Raw genomic sequence first — 23,992 nt, forward strand, 5'->3', positions numbered from 1 at the left:
GTCAGGGTTTGGTAGTAGTACTAGGTTGGGTAGGATAGGACCTCCAGTCAGGGTTTGGTAGTAGTACTAGGCTGGGAAGGAGAGGACCTCCAGTCAGGGTTTGGTAGTAGTACTAGGTTGGGAAGGAGAGGACCTCCAGTCAGGGTTTGGTAGTAGTACTAGGTTGGGAAGGAGAGGACCTCCAGTCAGGGTTTGGTAGTAGTACTAGGTTGGGAAGGAGAGGACCTCCAGTCAGGGTTTGGTAGTAGTACTAGGCTGGGAAAGAGAGGAGCTCCAGTCAGGGTTTGGTAGTAGTACTAGGCTGGGAAAGAGAGGAGCTCCAGTGTTAGTCAGTCAGTCTCCCTCCTAGGGTCCTTGTGTGGTGAATCATGCACTATTAATCTAGAGCAAACAGTGTTCAATCACGTCCGAATGAACACAGAGCTAACATGCAATTAGCATACTCCACAACAAGGGGTCAATGCCACTAATAGAAACGGGCCAATTTTCAGAATATGGAAGGCTTCTCAACCCATGGATTTAAGTGGATATTTAACAAAATGTGTCAATGTTACCTGGTTTGAGCAGGTAGCATTTTACCAATGTGTATCAAACATTTTTTATTTAAGTGTGGGAAATAACAGATAACACTTACTACAGTTATCTTGCTAGTTGGCCGTACGAGCGGTGCTGAAAAGAGACGTGTTGTTGATGTGTATTGTTTAGTAATTTGAACATAGTGGTTTTCTTCTTCTTCTCTCAGACGACCCGACGGTGTGCTCCATCTCCAACCCCGACTTTGTCATCTACTCGTCGGTGGTGTCCTTCTACCTGCCCTTCATCGTCACCCTGCTGGTGTACATCCGCATCTACGTCTTCCTCAGGAAGAGGAGGAAGAGGATTGCCATCCGCCAGGGCAGCAGCGGGAAGGTCCAGCCAGGTTTGGCCCAGCCCTCCGCGGTGAGAACACAGTCATATGGTCCCACAGTGACTGTGCAAATGAACATGGAAGTGAGTGCATTCACTCTTATACAACACACACATACAAACACATATGCATGCATCAGCCGAGCAGTTAAGAGTGTTGGGCCTGTAATCAAAAGGTCGCCGGTTCGAATCCCCAAGCCAACTAGATGAAAAATTTGCCAATGTGCCCTTGAGCAAGGCACTTAACCCTAATTGCTCCTGTAAGTCGTTCTGGATAAGAGTGTCTAGTAAAATGTCAAATGTAAGGATTTCCTTATAGAAGAGATATCAAGCTCAGTGTGACATGGAAAAATTAATAATAAACCCTGCACGCTCACATCAACATTTCACTCATGAATAACCAATGTCACAAGTGGCATCTGTCATGGTGATGTCAATGTCCACCGCCATTGTATAAAACGTGCACAATTGCCATGGAAACGGAGTGAGGCGATTATCCAGATATTAGGTTGGCGTAGTTACAGGAATGACAATGATAAAACCTCTCCAAGGAGCTGCTGTGAGCTCCGCTCTGCTGTCTAGGTGACCTGGCTCCATGTGATGTAGATAGGGGAATGTATCTGTGATATGAGAGTTGAACAGGCTCAGTTCAGGTTATATGATAATGTGGGATCTGAGGAGCCGTAGGCTTGGGGAGTTTCTTTGATCATTGCAGTCACGATCAGTCAGTTTCAGGGTCATTTCCATTACATTCAAGATTTCAGGGTCATTTCCATTACATTCAAGATTTCAGGGTCATTTCCATTACATTCAAGATTTCAGGGTCATTTCCATTACATTCAAGATTTCAGGGTCATTTCCATTACATTCAAGATTTCAGGGTCATTTACATTACACTAGAGGTTTCAGGGTCATTTACATTACACTAGAGGTTTCAGGGTCATTTACGTTGCACTAGAGGTTTCAGGGTCATTTACGTTACACTCAAGGTTTCAGTGTCATTTCCGTTACACTAGAGGTTTCAGGGTCATTTACGTTGCACTAGAGGTTTCAGGGTCATTTACGTTGCACTAGAGGTTTTTCAGGGTCATTTCCGTTACACTCGAGGTTTCAGGGTCATTTCCGTTACACTGGAGGTTTCAGGGTCATTTCCGTTACCCTCGAGGTTTCAGGGTCATTTACGTTGCACTAGAGGTTTCAGGGTCATTTCCGTTACACTAGAGGTTTCAGGGTCATTTACATTGCACTAGAGGTTTCAGGGTCATTTACGTTGCACTAGAGGTTTCAGGGTCATTTACATTGCACTAGAGGTTTCAGGGTCATTTACGTTGCACTAGAGGTTTCAGGGTCATTTACGTTGCACTAGAAGTGACTAAGGTCATGTCCATGATGTGATGGGAGCAGGTGGAAAGATTGTAGGACGCACTATGTTACAGTCCATTTTTGACCTATACTTAATAACAAAAACATAAATGCAACATGCAACAATTTCAAGATTTTACTGAGGTATAGTTCATATCAGAAAATCAGTCAATGGAAATTAATTCATTAGACCCTAGTATATGGATTTCACATGACTGAGCAGGGGTGCAGCCAATGGTGGGCCTTGGGGGGCACAAGCCCACCCACTTGGGAGCTAGGCCCACCCACTGAGGAGCCAGGCCCAGCCAATCAGAATGAGTTTTCTCCCACAAAAGGGCTTGAGAAAACGCATGTGGTGTTCCTGGGCTGGCATGGTTACACATGGTCTGAGGTTATGAGGCCGGTTGGATGTACTGCCAAATTCTCTAAAACGACGTTGGAGGCAGTTTATGGCAGAGAAATTAACATTGAATTATCTGGCAACAGCTCTGGTGGACATTCCTGCATTCCCTCAAAATTTGATACATCTGTGTCATTGTGTTGTGTGACAAACCTGCTAATTTTAAAGTGGCCTTTTATTGTCCCCAGCACAAGGTGCACCTGCAGGCGGGCGGGCCTGCGTGCGTCCATGTCATTACTCTGTGCTCATGAAACATGAGACCAGATTCCAAGAACACAGGATGAGATGTTACTATCCTTTGTGCAAGCACTTCCAAGAGTTAATTAACAGTGAGCGTGGTGAAATTTGGGGAGCGCATCGTCAGTAGTGTACCTTTGGTTCCTAGGGTGTTTCGGCCTTTCACACTATACACCCTCCCCAAAGGAGGCCAGTGACAGGGTGATCAATCCTACGCTTGCGTCCCATTCCCAATTAGTCATAGGAGTTGCCTTGTTGTTGATAGCCAACATCCCATGGGACTATGCATGGCAGGGGCGTCCTCCTCCCTGAGTCAAGCATTGTTGACCGCATACCTCCTGGCCCTCTCACTTCGGGGCCCAGCTGGGGTCTTTCCTCTTCATCCAGAGCCACTGACTGCTGCCTTATGCCGCCTCTGATACAGCTTTGATTGCCGAACGCTGGCTCTGGCCCTTAATTTCCAGGTCTCTAAGCAGTCTGGTTGTAGATGTTGCCACAAAACCTCTGCAGCCCACCTCCACTGGTCGGACTTTTGTGTTCCAGCCATGATGCCGTGCTTCGGCAGCTAGATCAGCATAGCGCAGATGTTTTCGCTCATAAGCCTCAACTACTGAGTTTTCCCAGGGTACTGTGAGCTCAATGATGAAGACCTTATTGAGTGAACGGGACCAGAGCACCATGTCAGGTCTTGGTGGTGGTTGCGATCTCCGGAGGAAACACAAGTTGCCGGCCAATGTCAGCTAGCATTTTCCAGTCGCGGGCCAAGAGCAGCTGGTCTCGCTCTAATGGTGTAGAGCCGATCTTCGGTGGTTTAGCCCCTTCGCGGACAAAGTTTGTCCGTAAGGAGTGTGATGCTGCTGTGGGTGGTAGGGAGTTGGTGGCAGCTCGCTTGTCCTCCAGGGCGGACGCAAGGTTTTTAAGGACTTGGTTGTGACGCCAAGTGTAGCGTCCTTGGGTGAGGCTTGTTTTACACCCTGTGAGAATGTGCCTGAGGTTGGCTGGCATGGAACAGAGGGCACAGTCCGGATCTTCACCATACCATTGGTGAAGATTAACTGGTGTTGGAAGGACGTCATATGTTGCTCTGATGGAAAAGCTCAACCGCCTCGCTTCCATGGCCCACAGATCCTTCCAGCTGATCTTCCTCTTCTCCACACTGTCCCATCGAGTCCACTGTCCCTGTTTGGCAAGAGAGACTGCCTTGGCCCACCTTGCAGCCTCCTCCTGATGGCGTACTTCCTGCACTACCATAATTACATGATAATTCTAAACAAATGACTATTTTGTTATTTGGGATTCAGTAAAATAGGCCATTAAATTATTTTTACTTCCAAAAAGTGCCAATTGTTACCAGATAATTGTCTTAGTTACCAAGCAACACCATCTGGAGGGAAGTCAAATAACTAGGATTGTATTAGTGACATGCAGGTTATGAAATCAAATCCTTCATTTGAGTGGCGGATTGTGGGATCATTTCCAGTCTTTATGCTCAGGTTTGGATCATATTCATTATGGGATGGTTGTGTAGTCAGGAGAAATCTGGGATGAGGGAACTAACAGAGTAGAGTGCTGTTTGGGAATGTTAGAACAAGGGTTAGTTCCAGCTAACTGGAGCAACATTTGATATGGAGACAAGAGCCCCTGTTTATTTTTGCATTAAAGAATGTAGTTTTTTTCTCACCTTCTAATTTTCAAGCAGAGTTTACCTCAAGATCATCAGCAACACAGCAGGCAAAGATATTGAGAATCCGGTTGAAGTTGTTGTTAGTTAACAGCTACTAGATGGATGGGTGGATGGATGGGTGGATGGGTGGGTGGGTGGGTGGGTGGGTGGGTGGGTGGATGGATGGGTGGGGGGATGGGAGGGTGCTGACTGCTGGAAGAAAGTTGTTTACCTGTTGAAGGGTGAGTCAGGTGTGATATTTCCTCTCTGCCACCCCTCTCTCCCTCCTCTCCCCATCTCTCTCTCCCTCTATCTTGCCTCATGTGTGTTTACCTGTTGAAGGATGAGTCAGTCATCATTTGTATCTCTCTCTCAATCCCTGTCTCTCCATTCATCTCTCTCTCCCAGGAAAAGTGTCTGCAGGAGGAGTCCCTTAAGGAGAACAGAGACCTGTCCCCCATTAGGATCAAAGTGGTAAGAGCTGTGTGTGTGTGTGTGTGTGTGTGTGTGTGTGTGTGTGTGTGTGTGTGTGTGTGTGTGTGTGTGTGTGTGTGTGTGTGTGTGTGTGTGTGTGTGTGTGTGTGTGTGTGTGTGTGTGTGTGTGTGTGTGTGTGTGTGTGTGTGCGTGCCTTTGTAAATTCCTGTGTTTACAGTGTGTTAGAAAGTGTGAGGAAGAGTACTGGAGATGAATAGAAACAGATACATAGATAGATAAACCTGAGTTTTTGGATGACTTAAGTGTGTGTGGGTGGGCGTGTGTGTGTGTGCCTGCGTGTGCCCATGTCATTAATCTGTGCTAGCCCCCGGGCTGTGAGGGAGCTGAAAGTCTTAATTCTGATACCGGGCTGCTCTCCTCGCCTCACTGCCACTAAACTCGCAGGCTCTGGATGTCACACCAATCCACAGGGCTGCGAGACATCAAAGATGGAGCAAATGACAAGCTTTAATTCCCCGCTGTAAACAGGGCTGCGAGGCTCGGCTGTTATACGCAAGTTTAGACTGACAGGCGGAAACACGAGGAACAGGAAGGGAGAAGCAGTGAACCAGGAAGGGGCGGGGTCCCTGACAGGGTGGGGGCGGAGATCAGGACAGAGACATGTGGAATCATGAATAAATGTCAGAGAGTCGGGTCAGCTGGTGTCCCAGGTCTGAATCAATCCCTTATTATAGGGGAAATATGAAAGCGAACAGCTGCATCTAAATTTCAGGCAGGGCCGGTTTCCCAAAAGCATCTTAATGTTAAGTTAATCTTAGAACCTGTAAAATGAACTTAACCTTAAGATGCTTTTGGAAAACCGGGCCCTGATCAACAGTATGGTTGTCTATGGACCAGATCATGACAAAGATGGCGCCGGAGAGGATGACTGACGTTTTATCGGCTCTTAACCAACCATGCTATTTTGTTACTTTTTTCACATTGTTTGTAACTTATTTTGTATGTTTCTGCTACCGTCTCTTATGGAAAGAGCTTCTGTACATCAGAACAGCGATTACTCACCAAGTATTAGATGAATATTTTTTTTTCTTTAATGAGTCGGGAAGGATATACTTCAAAAACCTGAACAGGCCCTCATCCTCGTCATTTGCTGGAGAAAGAAACTGAGATTTCGCTGAAAGAGATCGGGGTGCCATTTGGCAAATCTGACCATAATTCTATCCTCTGGATTCCTGCTTACAAGCAAAAATGAAAGCAGGAAGCACCAGTCACTCGGTCTATGAAAAAGTGGTCAGATGAAGCAGATGTTAAACTACAGGACTATTTTGCTAGCACAGACGTGAATATGTTCTGGGATTCCTCTGATGGCATTGAGGAGTACACCACCTCAGTCACTGGCTTCATCAATAAGTGCATCAATGACGTCGTTCCCACAGTGACTGTACGTACATACCCCAACCAGATGCCATGGATTACAGGCAACATTCACACTGAGCTAAAGAGTAGAGCTGCCGCTTTCAATGAGCAGGACTCTAACCCGGAAGCTTATAACAAATCCCGCTATACCCTCCGATAAAAACAATCAAACAGGCAAAGCTTCAATACAGGACTAAGATTGAATTGTACTACACCGGCTCCGACACTCGTCCTGATGTGGCAGGGCTTGAAAACTATTACAGACTACAAAGGAAAGCACAGCTGAGAACTGCCCCGTGACACAAGCCTACCAGATGAGCGAAATAACTTCTATGCTCGCTTCGAGGCAAGTAGCACTGAAACATGCATGAGCGCATCAGCTGTTCCGGACGACTGCTCTCTGCAACCAGTAAGACCTTTAACCAGGTCAACATTCATTACCAGGACGTGTACTCCGAGCATGTGCTGACCAACTGGAAAGTGTCGTCACAGACATTTTCAACCTCTCTCTGTCTGAGTCTTTAATACTAACATATTTCAAGCAGACCACCATAGTCCCTGTGCCCAATAACACTAAGGTAACCTGCCTAAATGACTATCGACCCGTAGCAGTCACGTCTGTAGCCATGAAGTTCTTTGAAAGGCTGGTCATGGCTCACATCAACACCCTTATCCCAGAAACCCTAGACCCACTCCAATTTGCATACCGCCCCAACAGATCCACAGATGATGCAATCTCTATTGCACTCCACACTGCCCTTTCCCACCTGGACAAAAGGAACACCAATGTGAGAATGCTATTCATTGACTACAGCTCAGCGTTCACCGCCGTAGTACTCTCAAAGCTCATCACAAAGATAAGCACCCTGGGACTAAACACCTCCCTCTGCAACTGGATCCTGGACTTCCTGGCAGGCCGTCCCCAGGGGGTAAGGGTAGGTAACAACACAACCGCCACACTGATCCTCAACACAGGGGCCCCTCAGGGGTGCGTGCTCAGTCCCCTCCTGTACTCCCTGTTCACTCATGACTGCACGGCCAGGCTCGACTCCAACACCATCATTAAGTTTGCCGATGACACAACAGTGGGTCACCGACAACGATGAGACAGCCTATAGGGAGGAGGTCAGAGACCTGACCGTGTTGTGCAAGGACAACAACCTCTCCCTCAATGTGATCAAGACAAAGGAGTTGATTGTTTGACTAAAGGAAAAGGAGGACGAGCACACACCCATTTTCATCGACGGGGCTGTAGTGTAGCAGGGTGAGCGCTTCAAATTCCTTGGCGTCCAACAAACTAACATGGTCTAAGCACACCAAGACAGTCATGAAGAGGGCACAACAAAACCTATTCCCCCTCAGGAGACTGAAAAGATTTGGCATGGGTCCTCAGATCCTCAAAAGGTTTTACAGCTGCACCATCGAAAGCATCCTAAGGGTTGCATCACTGCCTGGTATGGCAACTCCTCGGCCTCCGACCGCAAGGCACTACAGAGGGTAATGCGTACGCCAAGCTTCCTGCCATCCAGGACCTCTATACCAGGCGGTGTCACCAAGCTTCCTGCCATCCAGGACCTCTATACCCTAAAAATGGTCAAAGACTCCAGCTACCCTAGTCATAGACTGTTCTCTCTGCTACCACATGGCAAGCGGTACCGGAGGGCCAAGTCTAGGTCTCAGAGGCTTCTAAACAGCTTCTAACCCAAGCCATAAGACTCCTGAACATCTAATCAAATGGCTACCCAGGCTATTTGCATTGCCCCCCTCCCAACCCGCCCTTCTATGCTGCATAGTCATTTTAATAACTCTATCTACATGTACATATTATTGTAGCGGTATCCCCTGTATATAGCCCCACTATTGTTATTTTACTGCTGCTCTTTAATTATTTGTTATTCTTAGCTCTTACTTTTTTTAGGTATTTTCTTAAAACTGCATTGTTGGTTAAAGGCTTGTAAGTAAGCATTTCTCTGTAAAGTCTACACCTGTTGTATTCGGCGCTTGTGACAAATACAATTTGATTTGATTTAATCAACGTTAAGGTTGTCTAGGGACCAGATCAACAGTATTCTTGCCTATGACTTTCTTCTCTGTATATATCAATGATATCGTTCTTGCTGCTGGTGAGTCTCTGATCCATCTCTACGCAGACAACACCATTCTGTATACTTCTGGCCCTTCTTTGGACACTGTGTTAACAACCCTCCAGACGAGCTTCAATGCCATACAACTCTGTTATGCAGGTGAATGAGGACCCAAAAGCGACTTGGCGAAAACAGAGTCTTTAATCCAGTAAAGTAAAATACAATCAAAAAACACAACTTCCACTCGTAATGACGAGAACCGACTGGAGACTCGATCTTGAACAGCAGGTAGCCTCGGGAAGGCACTTGAACCTAGCAGACTCAGACACCTGCTCACCACGCAGCATCTGAGGGAAACACGACACGACTGGGCGATACACAAACACAGCACGGTGACCAATACATACAAGGATCCGACAGGACAGGAACGGAACACAAAGGAAGAAATAGGGACTCTAATCAGGGGAAAGGATCGGGAACAGGTGTGGGAAGACTAAATGATTGATTAGGGGAATAGGAACAGCTGGGAGCAGGAACGGAACGATAGAGAGAAGAGAGAGCGAGAGAGTGAGAGATGGAGGGGGAGAGAGAGGGATAGAAAGAAGGAACGAACCTAATAAGACCAGCAGGGGAAACGAACAGAAGGGAAAGCATAATGACAAGACAATATATGACAAAACATGACAGTACCCCCCCACTCACCGAGCGCCTCCTGGCGCTCTCGAGGAGGAACACTGGCGGCAACGGAGGAAATCATAGATCAAACGGTCCAGCACGTCCCGAGAAAGAACCCAACTCCTCTCCTCAGGACCGTAACGAAAAAAACGATAAAAAGGGAAACTAGGGTACTACTCTAAAAAAAAAAAAAAAAAAATGAGACACGGGTAGAGAACTGAAAACTTTAGAGCAAACAGGACCAAACAGGCCAGGAGAGTAACAACTAGGGACAGACTGAGACACAGCAAGGGCAGGAACAAGAACAGGAGAGATGCGATGGCAGGGAACAGACTGAGACCCAGCAAGACCAGGAGCAGAAGCAGAAAAATACGCACAAGGGTGGACCCCATCGTCAGTATCGGAGTGCTGGGACAGAATGGCTCCCACGCCCACCCCCGACGCGTCAACCTCAACAATAAACTGTTTAGTGACGTCAGGTGCAACAAGAATAGGAGCGGATGCAAAACGCTTCTTAAAGAGATCAGAACAACAATCATACGACCGGTGAGGAGGAAGGGAGTTGGTTCTGGACCGACTGAAGACCGTGCGCAGACCATGATATTCCTCCGGCACTCCTGTCAAATCACCAGGTTCCTCCTGAGAAGAGGGGACAGAACAAACAGGAGAAATAGCAGACATTAAACACTTCACATGACAAGAAACGCTCCAGGAAAGGACAGAACCACTAGACCAATCAAAAGAAGGATTATGACACACTAGCCAGGGATGACCCAAAACAACAGGTGTAAAAGGTGAACAAAAAATAAAAAAGAAATGGTCTCACTATGGTTACCAGATACAGTGAGGGTTAAAGGTAGTGTTTCATATAATATACTGGGGAGAGGACTACCATCCAAGGCAAACATGACCGTGGGCTCCCTAACTGTCTGAGAGGAATGTCATGTTCCCGCGCCCAGGCTTCGTCCATAAAACAGCCCTCTGCCCCAGAGTCTATTAATGCACTGCAGGATGCTGCCGATCCGGTCCAGCGTAGATGGACCGGTAAAGTAGTACATGTACTTGACGGAGAGGACCGTCTAGTAGCGCTTATCAGTCGCCCTCCGCTTACTGATGAGCTCTGGCCTTTAACTGGACATGACATGACAAAATGACCAGCGGAACCGCAATAGAGACAGAGGCGGTTGGTGATTCTCCGTTCCCTCTCCTTAGCCGAGATGCGAATACCCCCAGCTGCATGGGCTCAACACCTGAGTCAGTGGGGAAAGACGGTAGTGTCGGAGAGAGGGGAGACACAGTTAACGCGAGCTCTCTTCTATGAGCTCGGTGACGAAGATCTACCCGTCGTTCAATGCGAATAGCGAGTTCAATCAAAGAATCCACGCTGGATGGAACCTCCCGAGAGAGAATCTCATCCTTAACCTTAGCGTGGAGTCCCTCCAGAAAATGAGCGAGCAACGCCTGCTCGTTCCAGTTACTGGAGGCAGCAAGAGTGCGAAACTCTATTGAGTAATCCGTTATGGATCGATTACCTTGACATAGGGAAGACAGGGACCAGGAAGCTTCTTTCCCAAAAACTGAGCGATCAAAACCCTTATCATCTCCTCTTTAAAGTTCAGATAATTGTTAGTACACTCAGCGCTTGCCTCCCAGATAGCTGTGCCCCACTGCCGAGCCCGACCAGTAAGGAGTGATATGACGTAGGCAATCCGAGCTCTCTCTCTTGAGTATGTGTTGGGTTGGAGAGAGAACACGATATCACACTGGGTGAGAAAGGAGCGGCACTCAGTGGGCTGCCCAGAATAACAAGGTGGGTTATTAACCCTAGGTTCCGGAGGCTCGGAAGAACCGGAAGTAGCTGGTGACACGAGACGAAGACTCTGATACTGTCTTGAGAGGTCGGAGACCTGAGCGGCCAGGGTCTCAACGGCATGCCGAGCAGCAGACAATTCCTGCTCGTGTCTGCCGAGCATCGCTCCCTGGAACTCGAGAGTAGAGTAGAGAGAATCCATAGTCGCTGGGTCCATTCTCGGTCGGATCCTTCTGTTATGCAGGTGAATGAGGACCCAAAAGCGACTTGGCGAAAACAGAGTCTTTAATCCAGTAAAGTAAAATACAATCAAAAAACACAACTTCCACTCGTAATGACGAGAACCGACTGGAGACTCGATCTTGAACAGCAGGTAGCCTCGGGAAGGCACTTGAACCTAGCAGACTCAGACACCTGCTCACCACGCAGCATCTGAGGGAAACACGACACGACTGGGCGATACACAAACACAGCACGGTGACCAATACATACAAGGATCCGACAGGACAGGAACGGAACACAAAGGAAGAAATAGGGACTCTAATCAGGGGAAAGGATCGGGAACAGGTGTGGGAAGACTAAATGATTGATTAGGGGAATAGGAACAGCTGGGAGCAGGAACGGAACGATAGAGAGAAGAGAGAGCGAGAGAGTGAGAGAGGGAGGGGGAGAGAGAGGGATAGAAAGAGGGAACGAACCTAATAAGACCAGCAGGGGGAAACGAACAGAAGGGAAAGCATAATGACAAGACAATATATGACAAAACATGACAAACTCTCCTTCCGTGGCCTCCAACTGCTCTTAAGTACAAGTAAAACTAAATGCATGCTCTTCAACCGATCGCTGCCTGCACCTGCCCGCCCGTCCAGCATCACTACTCTGGACGGTTCTTACTTAGAATATGTGGACAACTACAAATACCTAGGCGTCTGGTTAGACTGTAAACTCTCCTTCCAGACTCGCATAAAACATCTCCAATCCAAAGTTAAATCTAGAATTGGCTTCATATTTCGCAACAAAGCATCCTTCACTCATGCTGCCAAACATACCCTCGTAAAACTGACCATCTTACCGATCCTCGACTTTGGCGATGTCATTTAAAAAATAGCCTCCAACACTCTACTCAACAAATTGGTTGCAGTCTATCACAGTGCCATCAGTTTTGTCACAAAAGCCCCATATACTACCCACCACTGTGACCTGTACGTTCTCGTTGGCTGGCCCTCGCTTCATACTCGTCGCCAAACCCACTGGCTCCAGGTCATGTACAAGACCGTGCTAGGTAAAGTCCCGCCTTATCCTTGCTCGCTGGTCACCATAGCTGCACCCACCCGTAGCATGCATCCCAGCAGGTATATCTCACTTGTCACCCCCAAAGCCAATTCCTCCTTTGGCTGCCTCTCTTTCCAGTTCTCTGCTGCCAATGACTAGAACAAACTACAAAAATCTCTGAAACTGGAAACAATTATCTCCCTCACTAGCTTTAAGCACCAGCTGTCAGAGCAGCTCACAGATCACTGCACCTGTACATAGCCCATCTCTAAATAGCCCAAACAACTACCTCTTCCCCTACTATATTTATTTATTTTGCTCCTTTGCACCCCACTATTTCTACTTTGCACAGTCAAATCTACAATTCCAGTGTTTTAATTGCTATATTGTATTTACTTCGCCACCATGGCCTATTTATTGCCTTTACCTCCCTTATCTCACCTCATTGGCTCATATTGTATATAGACTTATTTTTCTACTTTATTATTGACTGTATGTTTGTTTTACTCCATGTGTAACCTTGTGTTGTTATATGTGTCGCACTGCTTTGCTTTATCTTGGCCAGGTCGCAGTTGTAAATGAGAACTTGTTCTCAACTTGCCTACCTGGTTAAATAAAGGTGAAATAAAAAAATAAATTATTGCCTATGGACCAGATCAACAGTAAGGGCATTGCTCAGCACCTTCCAATGTGACTGACTGTGTTCCTTTCAGGAGAGTATAGAGCCGGCAGGGCCCCCTAAAGCTCACCTCCTGTCTGGGTGTCTGCGGCGTAAGCGTCCCCGGACGGCCCCTGTGGAGAACACACTGCTGCCCCCGGTTGACATCCAGAACTACTGCAGCATCAGCCACGCCTCCTGCGGCCGCACTGAGCACGACCGCGCCGAGGAAGAGGTGGCCAAAGCCAAAGAGCGTATTCCTTTGCGGAGGAGCTGCGAGGTCAAGGAGCTGTCCAATGGACGCATTCACACGGCACTCCGTCCCGCCCCCCACTCCCAGTCCCTGACCAGCCAACAACAACATCGAGTCAGGAGCATGCAGAACAGGGAGAAGAAGGCTACGCAGATGCTGGCCATTGTGCTTGGTGAGTAGCTCTACTGTTTGTATTAGGCCTATCACCATCTCTATAATGTTCTTAGCTCTATTAACTCTACCCTGTGATTTGACTGAGAACACGTTGACCATGAGAATGGACCAGTAATTCATAGAACATAGAAAAAAATAGTTAAGCTATTGCTAAAGTACATTACATGTGCATCAGTGAGGCTGCTGAGGGGAGAACGGCTCATAATAATGGCTGGAACAGAGAAAATGGAATGGCATGGAAACCATGTGTTTGATACCATTCCAGGGTAGTAATTACCCAGAGCCCATCCTCCCCATTTAAGGTGCCACCAACCTCTTGTGATGTGCATTGATGGAATGCACTTCAGGGATCTAGTGAGTGACTATGTCTTTCTTTAAATAAAAAGGTCAAATGTTAGTGCACTGTTAAAATGAAGTGCTCTATAACACAACTAGTGGCAATTGAGCTGCCACCACCTTACAAACAAAACATTGACTTGGCTGGAGTATTGAAACACGTGGTTCTGAGGGTATTGGGACAGTTTTAAGGTGTACTGAAACATTCATCCTGAGGTGTTCTGAAACATGACATGGTGTGTTGTAACACCACTTAATCAAGAGTTGCGCAACACCTTGCCAGGGACAGGGAACACAAAGGCAGAAAAGGTTGAAAACACTGGCGTTTCAAGTCCTGTCTCGTGCAGAATTAGACCCCTTCTTCTGGTGTTTCGAGTCCTGTCTCGTGCAGAATTAGACCCCTTCTTCTGGTGTTTCGAGTCCTGTCTAGTGCAGAATTAGACCCCTTCTTCTGGTGTTTCGAGTCCTATCTAGTGCAGAATTAGACCCCTTCTTCTGGTGTTTCGAGTCCTGTCTAGTGCAGAATTAGATCCCTTCTTCTGGTGTTTCGAGTCCTGTCTCGTGCAGAATTAGACCCCTTCTTCTGGTGTTTCGAGTCCTGTCTAGTGCAGAATTAGATCCCTTCTTCTGGCCTTTCGAGTCCTGTCTAGTGCAGAATTAGATCCCTTCATCTGTTGTTTCGAGTCCTGTCTCGTGCAGAATTAGATCCCTTCTTCTGGTGTTTCGAGTCCTATCTAGTGCAGAATTAGATCCCTTCTTCTGGTGTTTCGAGTCCTGTCTAGTGCAGAATTAGATCCCTTCTTCTGGTGTTTCTGGTGTTTCGAGTCCTATCTAGTGCAGAATTAGATCCCTTCTGGTGTTTCGAGTCCTGTCTCGTGCAGAATTAGATCCCTTCTTCTGGTGTTTCGAGTCCTATCTAGTGCAGAATTAGATCCCTTCTTCTGGTGTTTCGAGTCCTGTCTAGTGCAGAATTAGACCCCTTCTTCTGGTGTTTCGAGTCCTATCTAGTGCAGAATTAAATCCCTTCTTCTGGTGTTTCGAGTCCTATCTAGTGCAGAATTAGATCCCTTCTTCTGGTGTTTCGAGTCCTGTCTAGTGCAGAATTAGACCCCTTCTTCTGGTGTTTCGAGTCCTATCTAGTGCAGAATTAAATCCCTTCTTCTGGTGTTTCGAGTCCTATCTAGTGCAGAATTAGATCCCTTCTTCTGGTGTTTCGAGTCCTGTCTAGTGCAGAATTAGACCCCTTCTTCTGGTGTTTCCAAATAATGTGAATGGGAGTCCATGCTCAAATATGGTGTGCTGATAGAAGCCTCATCAGTAATTCTAAAAGGTCAAGTGGACAGTATTCTGCTCAAACAAAGGACACAAGAAAATACAGTTTTGTTAATAAGTTTGTCCAGGATAATAATGAGTACAAAATGTGTTTTTCAAGACGAGATTGAAGCTTCAAATGCTTTCTTATTTGCAAATGATCAAATGACAACAAAACATTAACAGGTCTTTAAGATGTTTACATTGATCTGTAAGGTATTTATCATATTCTTCCAAAAGCAACAGAAATGTGGCATTATATTTCACATTCATGGAATAAATAAATACAGGCAATGACTGCTAATGTTAGCAGTAGCAGTCATACAAAACTTCAGCCCCGTCTCAATGCAATCCACCAGTCATCCATTATGCTAATGTCCTGACCTGAGTCTTTATATTAAGGTGATGATACATGGAAGGTTGTACAGATGAATTGAATCACAGTACAGTTGAGTTAGAGGATATGATTGACAGTTGACAGTTGAGTTGGCATTAGTCTGTGATCCTGGCTGTGGTTAGGATTGGCCAGCTGGTGTTTTTCTGCAGGGAAACAGAGATGGCTAATAATAATGACAAGCCATAATGAATGTACATGAATACATCATTAGGATATCAAATGCTATAATATTAATACATTGCAATACAAATACAATTATTAAATATAAATTACAATATGTAAAAAATAATAAGTGATTAAGCTATGCAAATATAGAGTCAAGATACCAATATGAATGTCAAGTGGGATGCGGTAGGCCAAAGCTAGAGCAGAGGCTAAAATGGCAGTGGCTAATTAGTTTAGCATATAGCATGTGGGGTATACATCAAAACAGTAGATACAACTCACAAAGCTAGTATTAACTAAAAAGCAGGCCTTCGTTTGCATAAAAAATAAAGTGCACGAAGGTGCAAATACATTACGTGTCAGTTCACTACAGCACAATTAGCGCCAAGACCTGTCAGAGCAGCTCACAGATCACTGCACCTGTACATAGCTCATCTGTAAATAGCCCATCCAATCTTCCTCAACCCCATACTGTATTTATTTATTTATTTATCTTGTTCCTTTGCATCCCAGTATCTCAACTTGCACATTGATCTTCTGCACATCCTACCATTCCAGTGTTTAATTGCTATATTGTAATTGCTTTGCCACATTGGCCTATTTATTGCCTTACCTCTCTTATCCTACCTCATTTGCACAAGCTGTATATAGACTTTTCTACTGTATTATTGATTGTATGTTTGTTTATTCCATGTGTAACTCTGTTGTTGTATGTGCCAAACTGCTTTGCTTTATCTTGGCCAGGTCGCAGTTGTAAATGAGAACTTGTTCTCAACTAGCCTACCTGGTTAAATAAAGGGGTTCTCAACTAGCCTGCCTGGTTAAATAAAGGTATTCTCAACTAGCGTACCTGGTTAAATAAAGGTGTTCTCAACTAGCCTGCCTGGTTAAATAAAGGTGTTCTCAACTAGCCTACCTGGTTAAATAAAGGTGTTCTCAACTAGCCTACCTGGTTAAATAAAGGTGTTCTCAACTAGCCTGCCTGGTTAAATAAAGGTGTTCTCAACTAGCCTACCTGGTTAAATAAAGGTGTTCTCAACTAGCCTACCTGGTTAAATAAAGGTGTTCTCAACTAGCCTACATGGTTAAATAAAGGTGTTCTCAACTAGCCTGCCTGGTTAAATAAAGGTGTTCTCAACTAGCCTACCTGGTTAAATAAAGGTGTTCTCAACTAGCCTACCTGGTTAAATAAAGGTGTTCTCAACTAGCCTACTACCTGGTTAAATAAAGGTGTTCTCAACTAGCCTGCCTGGTTAAATAAAGGTGTTCTCAACTAGCCTACCTGGTTAAATAAAGGTGTTCTCAACTAGCCTACCTGGTTAAATAAAGGTGTTCTCAACTAGCCTGCCTGGTTAAATAAAGGTGTTCTCAACTAGCCTACCTGGTTAAATAAAGGTGTTCTCAACTAGCCTGCCTGGTTAAATAAAGATGTTCTCAACTAGCCTGCCTGGTTAAATAAAGGTGTTCTCAACTAGCCTGCCTGGTTAAATAAAGGTGTTCTCAACTAGCCTACCTGGTTAAATAAAGGTGTTCTCAACTAGCCTACCTGGTTAAATAAAGGTGTTCTCAACTAGCCTACCTGGTTAAATAAAGGTGTTCTCAACTAGCCTACCTGGTTAAATAAAGGTGTCCTCAACTAGCCTGCCTGGTTAAATAAAGGTGTTCTCAACTAGCCTACCTGGTTAAATAAAGGTGTCCTCAACTAGCCTACCTGGTTAAATAAAGGTGTTCTCAACTAGCCTGCCTGGTTAAATAAAGGTGTTCTCAACTAGCCTACCTGGTTAAATAAAGGTGTTCTCAACTAGCCTACCTGGTTAAATAAAGGTGTTCTCAACTAGCCTGCCTGGTTAAATAAAGGTGTTCTCAACTAGCCTACCTGGTTAAATAAAGGTGTTCTCAACTAGCCTGCCTGGTTAAATAAAGGTGTTCTCAACTAGCCTACCTGGTTAAATAAAGGTGTTCTCAACTAGCCTACCTGGTTAAATAAAGGTGTTCTCAACTAGCCTACCTGGTTGAATAAAGGTGTTCTCAACTAGCCTGCCTGGTTAAATAAAGGTGTTCTCAACTAGCCTACCTGGTTAAATAAAGGTGTTCTCAACTAGCCTGCCTGGTTAAATAAAGGTGTTCTCAACTAGCCTACCTGGTTAAATAAAGGTGTTCTCAACTAGCCTACCTGGTTAAATAAAGGTGTTCTCAACTAGCCTGCCTGGTTAAATAAAGGTGTTCTCAACTAGCCTACCTGGTTAAATAAAGGTGTTCTCAACTAGCCTGCCTGGTTAAATAAAGGTGTTCTCAACTAGCCTGCCTGGTTAAATAAAGGTGTTCTCAACTAGCCTGCCTGGTTAAATAAAGGTGTTCTCAACTAGCCTACCTGGTTAAATAAAGGTGTTCTCAACTAGCCTGCCTGGTTAAATAAAGGTGTTCTCAACTAGCCTACCTGGTTAAATAAAGGTGTTCTCAACTAGCCTACCTGGTTAAATAAAGGTGTTCTCAACTAGCCTACCTGGTTAAATAAAGGTGTTCTCAACTAGCCTACCTGGTTAAATAAAGGTGTTCTCAACTAGCCTACCTGGTTAAATAAAGGTGTTCTCAACTAGCCTACCTGGTTAAATAAAGGTGTTCTCAACTAGCCTACCTGGTTAAATAAAGGTGTTCTCAACTAGCCTGCCTGGTTAAATAAAGGTGTTCTCAACTAGCCTACCTGGTTAAATAAAGGTGTTCTCAACTAGCCTACCTGGTTAAATAAAGGTGTTCTCAACTAGCCTACCTGGTTAAATAAAGGTGTTCTCAACTAGCCTACCTGGTTAAATAAAGGTGTTCTCAACTAGCCTGGTTAAATAAAGGTGTTCTCAACTAGCCTACCTGGTTAAATAAAGGTGTTCTCAACTAGCCTGCCTGGTTAAATAAAGGTGTTCTCAACTAGCCTACCTGGTTAAATAAAGGTGTCCTCAACTAGCCTGCCTGGTTAAATAAAGGTGTTCTCAACTAGCCTGCCTGGTTAAATAAAGGTGTTCTCAACTAGCCTACCTGGTTAAATAAAGGTGTTCTCAACTAGCCTGCCTGGTTAAATAAAGGTGTCCTCAACTAGCCTACCTGGTTAAATAAAGGTGTTCTCAACTAGCCTACCTGGTTAAATAAAGGTGTTCTCAACTAGCCTACCTGGTTAAATAAAGGTGTTCTCAACTAGCCTACCTGGTTAAATAAAGGTGTTCTCAACTAGCCTACCTGGTTAAATAAAGGTGTTCTCAACTAGCCTACCTGGTTAAATAAAGGTGTTCTCAACTAGCCTACCTGGTTAAATAAAGGTGTTCTCAACTAGCCTACCTGGTTAAATAAATGTGTTCTCAACTAGCCTGCCTGGGTAAATAAAGGTGTTCTCAACTAGCCTGCCTGGGTAAATAAAGGTGTTCTCAACTAGCCTACCTGGTTAAATAAAGGTGTTCTCAACTAGCCTACCTGGTTAAATAAAGGTGTTCTCAACTAGCCTACCTGGTTAAATAAAGGTGTTCTCAACTAGCCTACCTGGTTAAATAAAGGTGTCCTCAACTAGCCTGCCTGGTTAAATAAAGGTGTCCTCAACTAGCCTACCTGGTTAAATAAAGGTGTCCTCAACTAGCCTACCTGGTTAAATAAAGGTGTTCTCAACTAGCCTGCCTGGTTAAATAAAGGTGTTCTCAACTAGCCTACCTGGTTAAATAAAGGTGTCCTCAACTAGCCTGCCTGGTTAAATAAAGGTGTTCTCAACTAGCCTACCTGGTTAAATAAATGTGTCCTCAACTAGCCTGCCTGGTTAAATAAAGGTGTTCTCAACTAGCCTGCCTGGTTAAATAAAGGTGTTCTCAACTAGCCTGCCTGGTTAAATAAAGGTGTTCTCAACTAGCCTACCTGGTTAAATAAAGGTGTTCTCAACTAGCCTGCCTGGTTAAATAAAGGTGTTCTCAACTAAAGCCTAGCCTGGTTAAATAAAGGTTAAATAAAGGTGTTCTCAACTAGCCTACCTCAACTAGCCTACCTGGTTAAATAAAGGTGTTCTCAACTAGCCTACCTGGTTAAATAAAGGTGTTCTCAACTAGCCTGCCTGGTTAAATAAAGGTGTTCTCAACTAGCCTACCTGGTTAAATAAAGGTGTTCTCAACTAGCCTACCTGGTTAAATAAAGGTGTTCTCAACTAGCCTACCTGGTTAAATAAAGGTGTTCTCAACTAGCCTGCCTGGTTAAATAAAGGTGTTCTCAACTAGCCTACCTGGTTAAATAAAGGTGTTCTCAACTAGCCTACCTGGTTAAATAAAGGTGTTCTCAACTAGCCTGCCTGGTTAAATAAAGGTGTTCTCAACTAGCCTACCTGGTTAAATAAAGGTGTTCTCAACTAGCCTGCCTGGTTAAATAAAGATGTTCTCAACTAGCCTGCCTGGTTAAATAAAGGTGTTCTCAACTAGCCTGCCTGGTTAAATAAAGGTGTTCTCAACTAGCCTACCTGGTTAAATAAAGGTGTTCTCAACTAGCCTGCCTGGTTAAATAAAGGTGTTCTCAACTAGCCTACCTGGTTAAATAAAGGTGTTCTCAACTAGCCTACCTGGTTAAATAAAGGTGTTCTCAACTAGCCTGCCTGGTTAAATAAAGGTGTTCTCAACTAGCCTACCTGGTTAAATAAAGGTGTTCTCAACTAGCCTACCTGGTTAAATAAAGGTGTTCTCAACTAGCCTGCCTGGTTAAATAAAGGTGTTCTCAACTAGCCTACCTGGTTAAATAAAGGTGTTCTCAACTAGCCTACCTGGTTAAATAAAGGTGTTCTCAACTAGCCTGCCTGGTTAAATAAAGGTGTTCTCAACTAGCCTACCTGGTTAAATAAAGGTGTTCTCAACTAGCCTGCCTGGTTAAATAAAGGTGTTCTCAACTAGCCTACCTGGTTAAATAAAGGTGTTCTCAACTAGCCTACCTGGTTAAATAAAGGTGTTCTCAACTAGCCTACCTGGTTGAATAAAGGTGTTCTCAACTAGCCTGCCTGGTTAAATAAAGGTATTCTCAACTAGCGTACCTGGTTAAATAAAGGTGTTCTCAACTAGCCTGCCTGGTTAAATAAAGGTGTTCTCAACTAGCCTTCCCTGGTTAAATAAAGGTGTTCTCAACTAGCCTACCTGGTTAAATAAAGGTGTTCTCAACTAGCCTACCTGGTTAAATAAAGGTGTTCTCAACTAGCCTACCTGGTTAAATAAAGGTGTTCTCAACTAGCCTACCTGGTTAAATAAAGGTGTTCTCAACTAGCCTACCTGGTTAAATAAAGGTGTTCTCAACTAGCCTACCTGGTTAAATAAAGGTGTTCTCAACTAGCCTACCTGGTTAAATAAAGGTGTTCTCAACTAGCCTGTCTGGTTAAATAAAGGTGTTCTCAACTAGCCTACCTGGTTAAATAAAGGTGTTCTCAACTAGCCTGCCTGGGTAAATAAAGGTGTTCTCAACTAGCCTGCCTGGTTAAATAAAGGTGTTCTCAACTAGCCTACCTGGTTAAATAAAGGTGTTCTCAACTAGCCTGCCTGGTTAAATAAAGGTGTTCTCAACTAGCCTACCTGGTTAAATAAAGGTGTCCTCAACTAGCCTGCCTGGTTAAATAAAGGTGTTCTCAACTAGCCTACCTGGTTAAATAAAGGTGTCCTCAACTAGCCTACCTGGTTAAATAAAGGTGTTCTCAACTAGCCTGCCTGGTTAAATAAAGGTGTTCTCAACTAGCCTACCTGGTTAAATAAAGGTGTTCTCAACTAGCCTACCTGGTTAAATAAAGGTGTTCTCAACTAGCCTACCTGGTTAAATAAAGGTGTTCTCAACTAGCCTACCTGGTTAAATAAAGGTGTTCTCAACTAGCCTGCCTTAAAACATGCCTTAATTCTGTGTTCATACTATACTGTGTCCTCGTATTCAAAACTGAAGATCTTAAGACATTTCAGAACATCTTAATTTCACTAAACTCCTCCCCTCAAGAAACAATGAACCCTTATTTTTCTACACCAAAATATTTAAGTTTTTCACAACAGTTTAGTTGTGCTGAACCTAGAAGACAGGCTGAGTGGACTAAGGCGGGGTTTTGACAAGCAGGGTAACCGGGTTCACATCCACCTTCTCACAAGAATACCAGTGATGAAGGCCCACTTTATCAATGTTACCTCTACTATGACTTACATATCCCTAAACATGTTGATTGTAACATGATTTATAATCTCACAGTTGCCTGGAAACTGTAGCCTATAATATGTATACATCCCCCGTGTCTTCTTTAGAGTCTTAATGGAAATATTGACAGAACATTCCATATTTACAATCAATCAATATTCATGCCATGAATCAAATGCAATTTGAAAGCCTTGGATTGTATGAGAGACATTTATTTGAGTGTTTTGGTGCTGCCTCTTACATGCACTGAAAGACCAGAGAGGGTCACAACACCCTAAAAAACACAATGATTCAGATTGAAGAGCCACTCCGGCTGTTTCAGAGTACTTCCATTCTGTTTTGAAGTACATGTATTGTATCATCACACCAGATCTCAGTTTAGGTGCACTACTTTTCATGGTTTTACGACACAACGATGGTGTTTTCAGTCCTTCTATTTCAACAGGGATGATAGACTGTGAACACTGTTGTACAATAATGAGGTTATGGCCATGGGAGTCAGAGGACAGAATCACTTTCCCTCACAGATCTATTACCACCATTATAACACCATTATACTCCACAACACAATAGAACAATGTCTGCAGTGCACTACAAAGCCAATATATTGCCTATGTGGGATATCAGTAACAATTCATTCTCTTCACTGCTGGGAGCCTAGCACTAGTTAGTCTGCAGCATAGGTGAGTCTTTAGTCAATCAGAACAAACCATTGGAAAGCTCAAATGTAAACTGGATAGGTGGATCCAAAGATAGATATCCACTCTATGAGACCAAACACCTGCTGCCAAACATCTCTTTTTCACACACACACACACACACACACTGTAATGATTAGCTGTGTTGACGGCCATGGGTCCAGGCTGTTCACTGTGGGAGCTGACATGTTGGTGAGTTCAGGCCCTACTGAGTGACACTGAAGCTAATCAGAGGTGTCTACTTAATGAGACAGAGGAATCTCTCTCTCTCACACACACACACACACACACACACACACACACACACACACACACACACACACACACACACACACACACACACACACACACACACACACACACACACACACACACACACACACACACACACACACAGGACAGATGTCCTCAGCCTCACACACTCCCGAGCTTATCTTGCCAAGAGAGAATTGGATTGGTCTTTGAACTGTGGGGGAGACACTTTCTAAATTCCACATCGACCCTTAGCCCTGCCCCAGCCCTCTACCCTCTAAGCACCCCCCCCCCAGCTCTCTAAGAACCCCCCCCCCAGCCCACTTACCCTAAGCACCCCCCCCAGCTCTCTAAGAACCCCCAGCCCTCTACCCTAAGCACTCCCTCCCCCAGCTCTCTAAGAACCCCCCCAGCCCACTACCCTAAGCACTCCCTCCCCCAGCTCTCTAAGAACCCCCCCAGCCCACTACCCTAAGCACTCCCCCAGCTCTATAAGAACCCCCAGCCCTCTACCCTCTAAGCATTCCCTCCCCCAGCTCTCTAAGAACCCCCCTTCCAGCCCACTACCCTAATCACTCCCTCCCCCAGCCCCCTAAGAACTCCCCACAACCCTCTACGAAATTCCCTAACCCTCTAAGAACACCCCCCAACCCTAAACACATGGCCCCCAAGCCGGATCTTTCTATTTCTATTCAGTCTGAGCAATGATTTGTTGTCAATTCAGCTCGGCCCGCTTCCATGCCTACCGCCCGCGTTGCGCTGCACTACAAGTCACAGCAAGCACTGCCAAAGTACTGCAAGCCAAATGGCAGTGCATCGCCACACACACCCCTCCTCCAGACCCACACATGAGCCAGTCAGTGCGCTGTATCATCTCATCACTAATAGCACTGACCGAATCTTCTACCGGACCGAAAGTTGAAACGTCACACACACACACACACTCACACAGAGCAGATGTCCTCAGCCTCACACACTCCCTAGCTTCTCTGGCCAATATAGAATTGGATTGGTCTTTCACTAATAGCACTGACCGAATATTCTACCGGACCGAAAGCTGAAACGTGTTGTAGGCTAAATGTCCATGCCAAGTTTCGGTTCCAACGGGTCATTGCTGTTGCCTACAGAAAATGTCATATTGGTCGTCAACAAGTTGTAAGATAAAGGATTATTCACATGCGGGTATAAGTTACTAATAAAGGAGAATATGGCGACTGCCAGACAAGCGACTGCCAGACAAGCGACTGCCAGTATAAATACATATCTACTTTAGGAAATTACAGCCTGCTGTGCTGGCTCACTTTGCCGAATTCAGCGTCAATTGC

At 45.0% G+C, this 23,992-nt stretch overlaps 1 protein-coding gene across 2 annotated transcripts in view; it reads left to right on the forward strand.

Moving 5' to 3' along the window:
- The window catches only part of LOC124039126 (D(3) dopamine receptor-like), a 50,836-nt gene that overhangs the window by 24,520 nt on the left and 2,324 nt on the right, over nucleotides 1-23,992 (forward strand). For both annotated transcript variants that reach the window (XM_046355012.1, XM_046355013.1), the window contains exons 6-8: nucleotides 743-990; nucleotides 4,977-5,042; nucleotides 12,975-13,344. In XM_046355012.1, coding sequence (XP_046210968.1) covers nucleotides 743-990; nucleotides 4,977-5,042; nucleotides 12,975-13,344 — 684 coding nt within the window. The remainder of the gene's footprint in view (nucleotides 1-742; nucleotides 991-4,976; nucleotides 5,043-12,974; nucleotides 13,345-23,992) is intronic.

The sequence above is a fragment of the Oncorhynchus gorbuscha genome, linkage group LG07 (genome assembly GCF_021184085.1).
Source record: "Oncorhynchus gorbuscha isolate QuinsamMale2020 ecotype Even-year linkage group LG07, OgorEven_v1.0, whole genome shotgun sequence".
Lineage (NCBI taxonomy): Eukaryota > Metazoa > Chordata > Actinopteri > Salmoniformes > Salmonidae > Oncorhynchus > Oncorhynchus gorbuscha.